This window comes from Ochotona princeps, chromosome 7, assembly GCF_030435755.1.
Source record: "Ochotona princeps isolate mOchPri1 chromosome 7, mOchPri1.hap1, whole genome shotgun sequence".
Classification (NCBI taxonomy): domain Eukaryota; kingdom Metazoa; phylum Chordata; class Mammalia; order Lagomorpha; family Ochotonidae; genus Ochotona; species Ochotona princeps.
Window position 1 is genome coordinate 49063971 of NC_080838.1, and position 12273 is coordinate 49076243.

At 36.5% G+C, this 12273-nt stretch overlaps 1 protein-coding gene across 6 annotated transcripts in view; it reads right to left on the reverse strand.

Annotated features, from left to right (window-relative positions):
• The window catches only part of RAP1GDS1 (Rap1 GTPase-GDP dissociation stimulator 1), a 153519-nt gene that overhangs the window by 13904 nt on the left and 127342 nt on the right, over window positions 1-12273 (reverse strand). For 4 of the 6 annotated variants that reach the window (XM_058667027.1, XM_058667025.1, XM_004590549.3 and 1 more), the window contains 5 exons: window positions 6277-6420; window positions 5731-5862; window positions 4024-4158; window positions 3055-3180; window positions 2469-2608 (listed from right to left, as the gene is read on the reverse strand). In XM_058667027.1, coding sequence (XP_058523010.1) covers window positions 2469-2608; window positions 3055-3180; window positions 4024-4158; window positions 5731-5862; window positions 6277-6420 — 677 coding nt within the window. The remainder of the gene's footprint in view (window positions 1-2468; window positions 2609-3054; window positions 3181-4023; window positions 4159-5730; window positions 5863-6276; window positions 6421-12273) is intronic. The other 2 variants (XM_058667028.1, XM_058667026.1) reach the window with 1 other exon arrangement.

Consider the following 12273-nt stretch of genomic DNA (forward strand, 5'->3'; position numbering starts at 1 on the left):
TGCAGCTTCTATGGATAATGGTTTGTTATATAACCGCTAGCTGATACCAAACTGAAGACACATTTACAAAGTCATTATGGCTTCCTACTTTATGTAACAGGAACTTACTTAAAAGTCCTAAATCAGATGCCAGAAACATGTCTGTTGTTTGTAACCTAACTAGACAGAATTAAGATTTTTTTTAAAAAATTTTAAGTCAATGCTGGTTAAGTTCCAAAAAGTGCTGAGACTGTGAGTAAGGAATAAACAAATTACATCTCTTCCTATATAACATTTTAATGGCAAAACACAACCCAGGGCTGCTACTGAAACGTGGAGTTTTCTTTAAAATCACCTCCTCCAGCAAACCTGTCAAATTTAGTTGATTTTATCCTTCTTAAATCCTTCGCTTTTTTCTCCCAACCACATAAAATGTATTCCTTTGTGTCAAAAGTGGTTTAACATCAGCAATGTCAACTGTTCAACCTCAAACCTTAATTCAGATCTTCATCTTTCATGTATATTTTTGTAACAACTTTTCAATTTTTTTTGCTTGCCTCCACTAAAGCCCTCTGTCAGACTTCAAAATGAAAACCCAATGACGGCACTCTGCTGCTTAAAAGCTTCTAAAATTCTCTGGAAAATCTTTGATTTGTCATATCAAGCTTCAATCTTTATTTTCTTTTGCCATCGTCCCCATATACTGTTTTCCAGCAATACTGCTTAATTTGCAGTTTCTAACTCTTCACCTGAGACCCCTATTGTTGGGACACATCCCTTAGGAAAGCTGGGACAGCAGAGGCCTGTGGGACCCTGTTGAGAAGAGGCTCCAGGAAAGAGAAGGCGGAAGGCCTCTCTCCCACAGTGTGCTCTTGCCCCCAGTGAGTCCTTGGATGTGCTTTCCTGCTCTCCCTGAAGATACATGGACATCTGTGCTCTGTCTAGTCAAGCAAGGATGGACAGTATTATCTATTCCCTGTTACAATAACTCTAAGTTGCCTTGTTAGCTTCTTTGTTGTCTCTGTGTTCTTAGGCATGATCCAATCCTGAGTTATATCTGAACCACTGTTTCATGAAATGTATAAAAACTGATGCCCTGGAAATAAACTTTGTCAGTTGACAAAAGAGCACTGTCCCCCTATTTCAGGTCGCATCTCCTCTCCTGGAACCCACAAGGTAAACTTGCACCTTATCTTACATGAAACATCTCCCCCTCTATAACACCATTCTGGATCTCCCAGACAGCATTGGTCTCTCTCCTGTTATGTCGAATGAAATATGTGGCTTCAATGCTATTCTTATGTGCTTTTACTATCAGTCCCCTCACTAGATAGGTAAGCTAATACTACATGTTATATTTATATGGCAAACAAGCGGGCCTAGGAGAGGACTTACAATGGAGAAGGGGTGAAAAAAGTACAAAAGGAGGTCATTTTGCTAGTTAGTCACAGTGCCCACAAACTGTTGTTGTCAGTGCAAAAAGACTGGAATAGACAGGTAGTAAGAAGGTCCTGGAAAGCAACTGCTTTCCCTTAGGTACAGCCCTGAAGCTTCAGCATGAAGGGGAAGGGCCGCTGGCTAACCAGAGGGCAGAGCTATGACGGTGAAGGTAATTATTGACGTTAAAGAGATGTACACAAGGAACACTCATTTTTTTTCTCTAAATCCCTAAGTTAATGACAATAGCTGGAGGATTTGAATTCTAAACTGATTTTCTTATGTATAATCACCACTCAGGTTGTATAACTCAAGTGATCAAAAGGCTCACCTTAGATAAAGGTATATGTATATACTAACATATATATATATATATGTGTGTGTGTGTGTGTGTGTGTGTGTGTGTGTGTGTATATATAATAAAAGAAATACAATCTACTAAATTAGGTGCCAGGCTGCTGACTGGTGTTCTCAGCATTATATGTTTAAAACAGTTCATGTCTTCTTTCGCAAATTACCTACCAGTACATGGCTACCGTTCAACTCTGCTCTGGCTATCATATGCTGTCTGAATACCATGTAATTTCTCAATGTCCACAGCTAGCAGGGTTAGTGTCTGGCACAAAGAATATGTCTGACATGAGTACTGGTTGTGGCGGCAACAATAAAAGCAGCAGCAAGAGAAACCTTGGTTTCTTGAGTGCTTCCTGCGTGATGGGTACCAGCTATCACTTCATAGACATGATCTCACTAAATCCTCACAATGTTTTTAGACGGATCTCATCTGTTTTTGTATATTAAGAAACAGATACAAAGAAACCTGACCATCTAAATGACAGATTATGACTCCATCTATTGATTCCAAAGTATTATATATTAGTACTATAAGAAACTAAATAATGCATCTTCAATAAATTTTCCTTAGCATTGTTACTGAACGTGTCTATATATAAACACATAAAAAAATAAGCTTATTATGTAGGTTCTGTGATGCTGGGTTTCCAAAGAGGCCAGTCCAATGTTTCCTAGTCACAATTTCCTTTGGAACTTACTTTTGATTTGCTGTGCCGTATGAGGGCCGAGAGCAGTCTGTTGGATTCGCCCATCACACCTGCATGATCTCTGGCTTCACACCATTCCACCAGACGCTCCACTAATTTAACATTCCTTCCCAGTTGTTCAGCAGCTTCTGCTATAGGGAAAAAAAGACAAATCTCAAAGGAACAAATGGCAATCAGCTGCAATCATTAGTCAAGGTCTAAAAGTGTTAAAGAAATCACACGTTTCAAAAGCACAGAACAGCAATTTTATTAAAGCAAGTACTTCAAACATTCCTTATCTGATGGACTGTTTGGCATTTTTTGCACTTTCTGTAAAGCTGTAGAGTTTATTACAAAGGACTATTTGGCATTTTCTGTAATGCCTTAGACTTTATTACAAAATATACTAACAACTTCATACCTGTTTTGATTAAGCCTGGCTGTGTGCTAGTACTGTGGCAGACTTTGAAGAACATTAAGGAAGCAATGTATTGAAGGGCTTAGAACTCAAAAATAAGTAAAAACAACAACAAAAGGACCCTTTTCAACTAGAGGCATACTCACAGTTATCATACCAAAAATGAGGAATTTCTTTTACCTTGTGCATCTATTAACATTCTTAATGTTCCCAGAAGTTTGAACTGTACTGGGGGCATTTCAGATTTAAGGAATTTCAAAACTGCCTCTGTGACTCCAGCTGATAACATCTTTGCTTTATTTACAACTAGACAAAAAGAGAAACAGGCTATGGTTAAACTGGTGTGGGTGCTCTTGATGGGAAACAGTGAATATAACTTAGAAAAATGTAAAATGGAACCTCAAAGATAATACACTACAAGCAATCCTTTTGCATTTCTGTGAATTTTAAGAGTAGAGGTGTGTATTTAAGTATTCTATTGTCTATATCAGCATAACATATATTTTTTAAAGCCTAATTTAAAGTTATATAATATATAAAAAATCTGAAAACGCTGACTTCTTATTTACAGAAAACACAATTTGTCAGTTTTCTTTGTCCTTGACACAGTGTATTTTTATAGCTATCAATAAATTTTAAAATGCTATTTAAACAGAATTGAATGCATTGATTCAACTGACTGACTGTTCCTCAGGAAACAATTTACCTAATCAAACATTTAGTTTTAGAAAGCGATCATCTGTGTTATTTCCCATGATAATCTGATTCATGGCTCAAAAACTATTAATTCAGAGACACTTTTTAAAAAACACTGTTTTCGCATGTAAGGGAAAAAATGTCTTTAGAGGATTCTGTTCATCAATGTCATTAACTTTTCTACTCTGAAGACAATTTTAAAAAGTTTTACCATACAACCTAATGAAAAGCCAAGCATTCACAATGGTGTTTGAATAATTTGAAGAAAGGATTTATATGGGACATAGTGTCCGAAAATTTACTTAACATATCTCCAGTTATCAGTTAAAAGTGTGAATAATTTGAAGACTTTTACTATATGTCAGAAAAGTTCCTTAAAGTACATTAATGTGCCCCAAAAGGATAGTTTTTTTAAAACTTTGTACATGTTTGCCTTCCATTCTTATACCTTACCTGGAATGGCCAGGTTTCGGAGGGCACTTAGTGCTGCATGCTGTACAGTCACATTTCCATCTTCTACATGTCTGTCCAATAAATCCATAAGTTTTTCTACAATTCCGTTGTCTACCATATGAATACAATTTCCATCTGAAGAAAAAAGCATTTTTTCTTTTAAATATCTATTTTGTAGTACTGATGCATGCCAATAAAACATTAAAGACCCAGTTCTTTTCCCAAACATATTTAGATTTTTCTTTTTACTGAATGAGAAGTCTGATTATAAAGATGCCTAAAGTCTGAAAAAACAGAAAAATGCAACAAAGATCTCTTGCTTATAGCATGATTGCATATCAGGGCAGGTAGAAATCACATGCTTAAAATTTTCACTGATAGTTTTCACATACAGTGCAGGATGCTTGTTTTCTGCCAATGGAACAGTGACTGACTATACTCAACCTCCTGTTATCATGGCTGATAATGAAGTTATTTTTCAGGTATCTACAAACCAGACAGAATACTTCAATACACTAACCCATGTTTGGCTTGAATAATCATCAAAAATTGGTCTGTCTTAACTCCATCACTGAAGTTACTAAGTTTAAGAGTAAAAGTGTGCTGTATTTCCCATAGTGTGAGCTTCTACACTGAATAGGAGGAATACAATATCATAACTAAGGAATATTCTCACCTAAGTTTGTTTTTTTTAAGATTTATTTATTTTTTATTGGAAAGGCAGATTCACAGAGAAAAAGAGAGACAAAGGAAGAGCTTCCACCCTCTAGTTCACTCCCTAGGTGACCACAATGGCTGGCGCTGCTTTGGGGTCTCCCACATGGGTGCAGGGTCCCAAGGCTTTAGGCAATCCTCTTCTGCTTTCCTAGGTCACAAACAGGGAGCTGGATGGGAAGTGGAGCATCTGGGAAATGAATTGGTGCCCACCTGGGATCCTGGGGCTTGCAAGGTGAGGATTCAGCCCCTGGGCCATCTCACTGGGCCCTCTCACTTAAGTACGAATGTATTTAAGTATTAAAGCAGAATACTCAGCTTGAAATTACCAAGAAAAGAGCACATCTCCTTATATCAAACGTATAACAGAATAACACTCAAGCTTACTAAGCTCTAAAATGCACAGTATTCAACAGAACTACTTCATAATTCATGGATCTTCATTAGAATTTACTTGAACTGTATAAAACACATAATTTCTTAGGATAGTCAATATAAATCTTATTGACTTTTGATTTATTTATATCTATTGGAAGGGTGAGACAGAATAAAATGTTCTAAAAGCAGGGAGGTTGGATGGGAAGTGGAACAGTCATGACACGAACCCATCCCCAAATGGGATACCAACGCTTGCAAGGTGAGGATTTAGCTACTGAGCCACCGCACTGGCTCCATATTTGTGACTTCTAAAAAATTAAAGCAGCAGCAAATATGTATATATTACACAAATACCTAGTTTTATTAATGTATTTATACATCTTCAGGGAGTACAATGCAATGTATCAATAGATATGTATTGATCAAACCAGGAAATTAGCTTTCCCCTTATCCTTTCTTTGTGCTTAGAGCCTATAAGCTTCTTCTGGCTCTTTCATTGGTATATGATTGCGAAGCACAGTCACTCTATTGTAGAGCACTACAACTTCTGAATTCTTCCACTGGAAATAGAAATACAGGACATTGGATTTATAAAGGAGGAACCAATACCCTTACCATTTCGGGCAAAATTTGCAATGGCCAAAGCTCCAGCAAGCTGTAGCTGGTGGTTATTTGAGGGAATCCAAGAGAGCACTCTTTGAAACACATTGCCTTTTCCTCCTTCAAATAATTTCTGCATGGATTCATCTGGAGGTAAATCAAACAAATGGCTAAATAAAAGAAAAATAATTAAGTATAACAAATCCATATTCCTAAGCTTCTAACTGGGAAACTACATAGCTCACAAACTTAATTCATAACATGAAAGGTAAGCACATTTTATTACAGCCTTTAATTCAGACGAGACAACAGAGTGTTTCTAGGCTATTTCCCAGGTAGACATCCAGTGGTTAGTTCTTATTTCTTCTATACAACAGTTCTAAAAATATGGGACAACAGGAAAGACTTCTCTTAAGTTCATTATCTCTCATCCTCTCATTGATGTGTTTAAGGTTTCCAGTTTGTTACATCAATAGAATTTGTGATGCGAAAATGACAAATTTAATATATTAAAAAGTATCTGACAGCCATGTTCTGTGGATGGTATAAGTTACAACTCACCTCCAAGAAGTAATAAAACCATTAGATCTGAAGCAGTTTTGAGCTCAGCAGTATCATCCTCTTTGTCACTATCCACCTTCTGCTGAACAATCTCTAGAAGACACTCTACCAAGCCGGCTTCAACCAGCTGCAGTTTAATGGCATCTGAAGAACAATGAACCAAAGAAAAAAACCCCAAAATGCAAGGTGAAACAAGATTTTTCCTAGTAGCAAGTCATTATCACGAACCAGAGAAACAAAGAAAATGGCAGATTTATATAACATGGGTTTAGGAATCAGTTTCAAAAGAAAGTATCTGTGCAATTTAAATATGTAATATTTTATTTCATTGTTCTACATAGAATTACAGCACCTTTCACAGTATCATACAACACCCAACTCAATTCTCAGTTCTGAAGACCTCTAGTATCACACCAAAATTATTTCGAGCATTATGCTTCTGTTTAGAAAGTCATCAGTATAAAATCTTATGTCAAATATGCCTATAATACTTGTTTTGTAAAAGTTAAAAATGTATCTGATGAATCTTGAATATAAAGTTATTGAGAAGCAATGTGCTATTAATTTCAACTTACACCCTAAGTATATTTCGACTTACATGCACATAGATGCCATTTTTCTAGCGTAGCTAATCCAACACTATGAACATTAGAGTCATATTTGTAAGAAAAGCTTCAGGTCTTCCTTAATTTAAAACTTTCTTGGTTAATTAGTACTTTATCATACTAAATTCTACCTCTGAGTATGTTTTTAAATGTCCATAATAGAAGGTGAAAGAAATGACAGCAAAGCTCTCTGAGGGGTAACCAACAAAATGGAGTATTATAAAAACAATTTAAACCTAATTATATTTCAAAAAATGATCCTTATAACATGCTACTAAATCAATGTTTAGCATTTCATCGTAATACTTATTTCAATGAAGAATTTATATTCACATTCATAACTGCTTCCTATTCCCATCTGATTTACATTGATCTAAATTCTGATCAACTGAATTTAGAAATACATTTTCTACACAGAGATTTTTAAATGTAAATTTTAGTTTCTATTTTATTAAAAAAATTTATTGTCAATTAATTCCATAATGATGTAAATTTTTGTTGATGGTATGTTGGAGCTTTCAATTGACTGGGATGATACTCTGCTGGCTCTATCTTCAGACCAGAGAGGGTATACCTAAGAAGCCGTTGAACTTGACTGGACAATAAGATGCTGGACTGTATGTTTGGTATACTCTTGCAATGGGGGAATCTCAACTGAACTTGAGCTGTGGTTATGCAACAAGGTGGAGGAATCCACCATGGTGGGAGGGTTTGGGGAGGGGTGGGGAGAACCCAAGTACCTATGTAACTGTGTCACATAATACAATGTAATTAATGAAGTAAAAATAATAAATAATTAAAAAAAATTTATTTGAAAGGTAAAGTTATAGAGCTCTTCCATTTGCTGATTCACCCTCCAAATGGGTGCAAAGGTCAAAGCTTGTATAATCCAAAGCCTGGAGCAGGAGGTCCTTTCAGGTATCCCATGTTGGATAGAAAGGCCCAATACTTGGGCCATCTGCTGCTGCTTCCCCAAATTAATAGGGAGCTAGATCATAAGGGGAACAGCCAAGATCCAAATTGGTACTCACATGGGATATCAGTGTTGCAGGTGGCAGCTGTGCCAAAGCCAGCTCTTAAATTTCACTTTTTAGTTGCATTATACTATAGCGATTGGTTTCCCTATGTATGCACATATTTTTATAGGCAGCATTGGAAATTTCAGTGTGTCATACTGGTAAAACAAAGATTTTAAAATATATACACATGCCAAGACTTTCTCTTAAAGGGAATATAGTGTAAAAACTTAGTATTTTTCTGTCACTACAGTCACTGAATTTTCTTTTTAAGATTTGTTTCAGAATATTCAAATATTTTATTTTTTAAAGGTATTACTTGTACTATGCTGTGCTCAAAATAGGACATTTCCTTGGTTACAGAATGCTAAGGCTAGAACTGTGGCAACTAGAATAAAAACAGCATGAAAAAGCCTTATACTAAAAAACCTTAAACTAAACAAATATTAACTGTTACACCAGAATTTCTTCCCTTTGCATACAAAAGAAATTAACACTGATTTTCTTTTTTTTTTTTTTAAGCTTTATTCAGTTTATTACAAAGTTAGATATACAGAGAGGAGGAGAGACAGAGAGGAAGATCTTCCGTCCGATGATTCACTCCCCAAGTGAGCCGCAAAGGCCAGTGTGTGCCAATCCAAAGCCGGGAACCTGGAACCTCTTCCGGGTCTCCCACGCGGGTGCAGGGTCCCAAAGCTTTGGGCCGTCCTCGACTGCTTTCCCAGGCCACAAGCAGGGAGCTGGATGGGAAGTGGAGCTGGCGGGATTAGAACCAGCGCCCATATGGGATCCCGGGGCGTTCAAGGCGAGGACTTTAGCCACTAGGCCATGCCGCTGGGCCCCACACTGATTTTCAAAAGCTCAGTCCCAAAGCAGGTTTCTTAAAAGCTATCATTTCACAGATGGAACAGTTATAGAACTGAAGAATGGAGATGGAGGGAGAAAATAATACTAACTCTTACTATGAAATACTATAAAGAAAGCTGATAATCTTCTATGTAAAACTGACAGAAACCACTAAATGAGAGGAAAAACAAACTGCTCCCTAAGACAAGACCTAGATTAAAGTTTACACATCTCTCATGGTTTAACTGCAACCACAAATAATATAGGAGGCTTACAATGCTTTAATTAGGATTAGCAAAGTATTCTGGCAAAACAGACACATTAACATATGTATCAACACCAGTCTGAAGACTTCTATCTTTACCACCTTCTTTTGCATACAATTAGAACTCCTGTATGTGTGTGTATGTGTGTATGCTGGTATCACATCTATGTGTACATTTAAAATTTTTCATCTAGGCGACTATGAGAGACAGACAGACATTAATCTTCGGTCCACTAGTTCATTGTTCAAATACCCCCAACAGCCAGGACTCGACCAGGCTGAAGCCCAGAACCTGGAACTCCATCCTGGTCTTCCAAGTGCATGGCAGAGGTCCAAGCACTTCTGTCAGCTACTTTCCAAAATGCATCAGCAGAAAGCTGGATCAGAAGCAGAGAAACTGATGTGCGATACGGAGTGTGGGCCACAAAAGTGGCAGCTTAACCTGACACACCACAATGCCTTCCCTGAAACCTTTTTTTAAATGGTAATAAAAAGGACCAGCATGGTGATAGAGGAGCTAATCCTCCACCAGAGGTGTCAGCAATCCACACTGGTGCCAGTTCTAGACCCTGGCTGCTCTGTTTCTGATCCCACTTCCTGCCTGAAGATCTGGGAAAAGAGCAGAGGATGGCTCAAATCCTTGGCCTCTGTCTCCATGTGGCAGACCTGAAGGGAAGTTTCTGGTCCTTGCTTCAGATCAACTCAGCTCTGGCCATTGTGGCTATGTGGGGAGTGAGCCAATGGAGGATGGGAGATTTCTCTCCTCTCTGGAAGATGTGCCTTTCAAAATAAAACTGTTTTCTTAAAAAATAAATGAGATGGTAATAAAAGTCTGCAGATGGAGAAATGTAGATACAATATACATGTTAAGTAAATAAATTATCAGAAAGCTAGATGGAGAAATGTATTGCCAACACCCTGAAGTACTGATTCCCCTTCCTCCTCACAACTGCTTCTGCTGTCTTCCGTCTTAAGTTACCCAGGCTGTTACTGTAATCAAATCTATATTTTTATTTCATCATATATCATTTCTATTACTCAATTTACCTCTCAAAGTTTATACACATAGAATAAATTGTTTCTCAATGTAAGCTTTTCAACAATTTGTCCATATTTAAAATTTAGAAATGTCTTCATTTCTTTTGCTAATTCTGTGTTTTTCCATTGTGTGACTGCCATCGTCTGCTTAGTGTATATTTTGTTAGTAGATATGGACTGGTTTCAATTTTTTATCATTATGAATAATATTGCTTTAATAGTCTGGTGTACATGTCTCTCGGTATATTCCTAAAATCAGAATTGCCAGACCAGAGGGATGCATAGCTCCAACCACAGTACATCCTAATTTCCAAATTGAATCATGTTACACTGCCATTAGAATTTACTCCACATCTCATCAACACTTGGTTTTATTAGACTTTCTAATGGGTATACAATATTATTTTATCATTTTGTATGACCTGATTATTGGGCATATTTTTATTAACCAGTTTCATGCTTTTTTCAAGTGCCTGTTCAGATCTTTTCAGTCATCTTTCCCTGCTTTGTTTTCTACATTTTTCAAACTGGTGTGTCAGAATTTTTAAAAGTACATTGTACACTTGGGCCTTCTGCTGGATTGTAAACACAGCCTTTGGTCCACTCTTGGTTTTCAGTCTTAAATGGCATCTTTGAATAATGTAAGCAAACTTGTCCATTGTTTTCTGTATGATTAGAGCTTTGCATGACTGAAAAAAAAAAAAACTTGCTGTGTTCCAAGGCCATGATACTATTTTCCTGTTATATAATTAAATTTATTTTTATGAAAGAACAGATTCCGTATATTTTATAGGCATATTTCCTTCACTTCCATACTTCTCAATATCCCAACCTTCCCACTCTTCATCAGTTTTTGTATGATATTATTTTAATCCACTCTATAGTCATAGGCTTAAGAGGCCTTTAATTGTAACATTAGGAAGTTAAAGTAGGAAGATCAGAGTTCCACAGGAGTATAAACATGTGCAGAAAACTTCTGGTTATAACATTCACCTAGCTGGAATTTACACAGGAGGCCAGAAATCTATTATTAATTTTAAAAACCCTCATCAAGAAACCTGGTTTACAGATTTTTTTTTAAAAAACTATTAACACTTTTTTATTGTTAATGGAAAGGCAGATCAGATTTATGGAAAGGAGAGACAGATTTTCCATCCACTGGTTCTTTCCCCAAGTGGCCACAATGGCCAGAACTGAACTGATCTAAGGCCAGGAACCAGGACCTTCTGAGTCTCCCATGCTGGAGCAGGGTTGCAAGGCTTTGGGACATTCTTTACTGTTTTCCCAGGCCACAAACAGGGAGCTAGATGGGAAGTGGAGAAGGTGGGCCACAAACCAGAGCTCATATGGGATACTGGCACATTAAACATGAGGATTTAGCTACTGAGCCATCGTACCAGGCCCTGAGCTACAGACTTTTTTTAATAACAACCATTTACAAATAGTAATTTTCTTTGCTACATTTTTTCATCCTCTTTAATGCAACATCTAGGTCCTATATTTTTCTAACATTATGAAATGTTCCAGTTAAATATAAATAATTAAGCGCTATTTAAGACTAAATCTCTTTATGATCATTTTCTTCAAAAAGAAGTAGAAATTAAAATAATGTTTATTGCAAGTCTCCAAGCAAATGCTTCTCTTTAATGCTTTCTGTAGGGTTTCAGATTTTAAAAATTTCCTCTTACCGACATCTTCCTAAGAATTTTTAGTCATGAATGGATGGTTAATCCTAGCAAATCCTTTTTCTTGAATTTTTTTCTTCTTCAATGTTTTTAAGGTAGTGAATCAACCTGATTGCATTCTAAATATTAAACTGTATTACATTTTCAAAAGATGTAATGTTATATTTAATTTCAAAATATTACTGGAGTTCATTTGCTGAAATTTTTGGAGGAATTTTAGTTCTATGCTCATGTCACTGCTCTTTATTCTTGTATTTGTTGGAAACGCAATATAAAAATTTCAATAGTTTCATTAAAATAAATCTATTAAGCATATTTGGTTTTACAATTATCCGGAAGAATTTAAAAGATTTATTCAGCTTTTTTATTCCTTCTTGTGTTACTCATGCATTAAAATGTACTGTATTGTTATTATTTTAAATGCTCTATTTATTTTTACTTGAAAGGAGATTTACAGAGAGAAAACTTCAATCTGCTGGTTTATTCCCCAAATAGCCACCACGGCCGGGGCTGGACTAGGTTTAAGCCAGTAGCCAGGAACA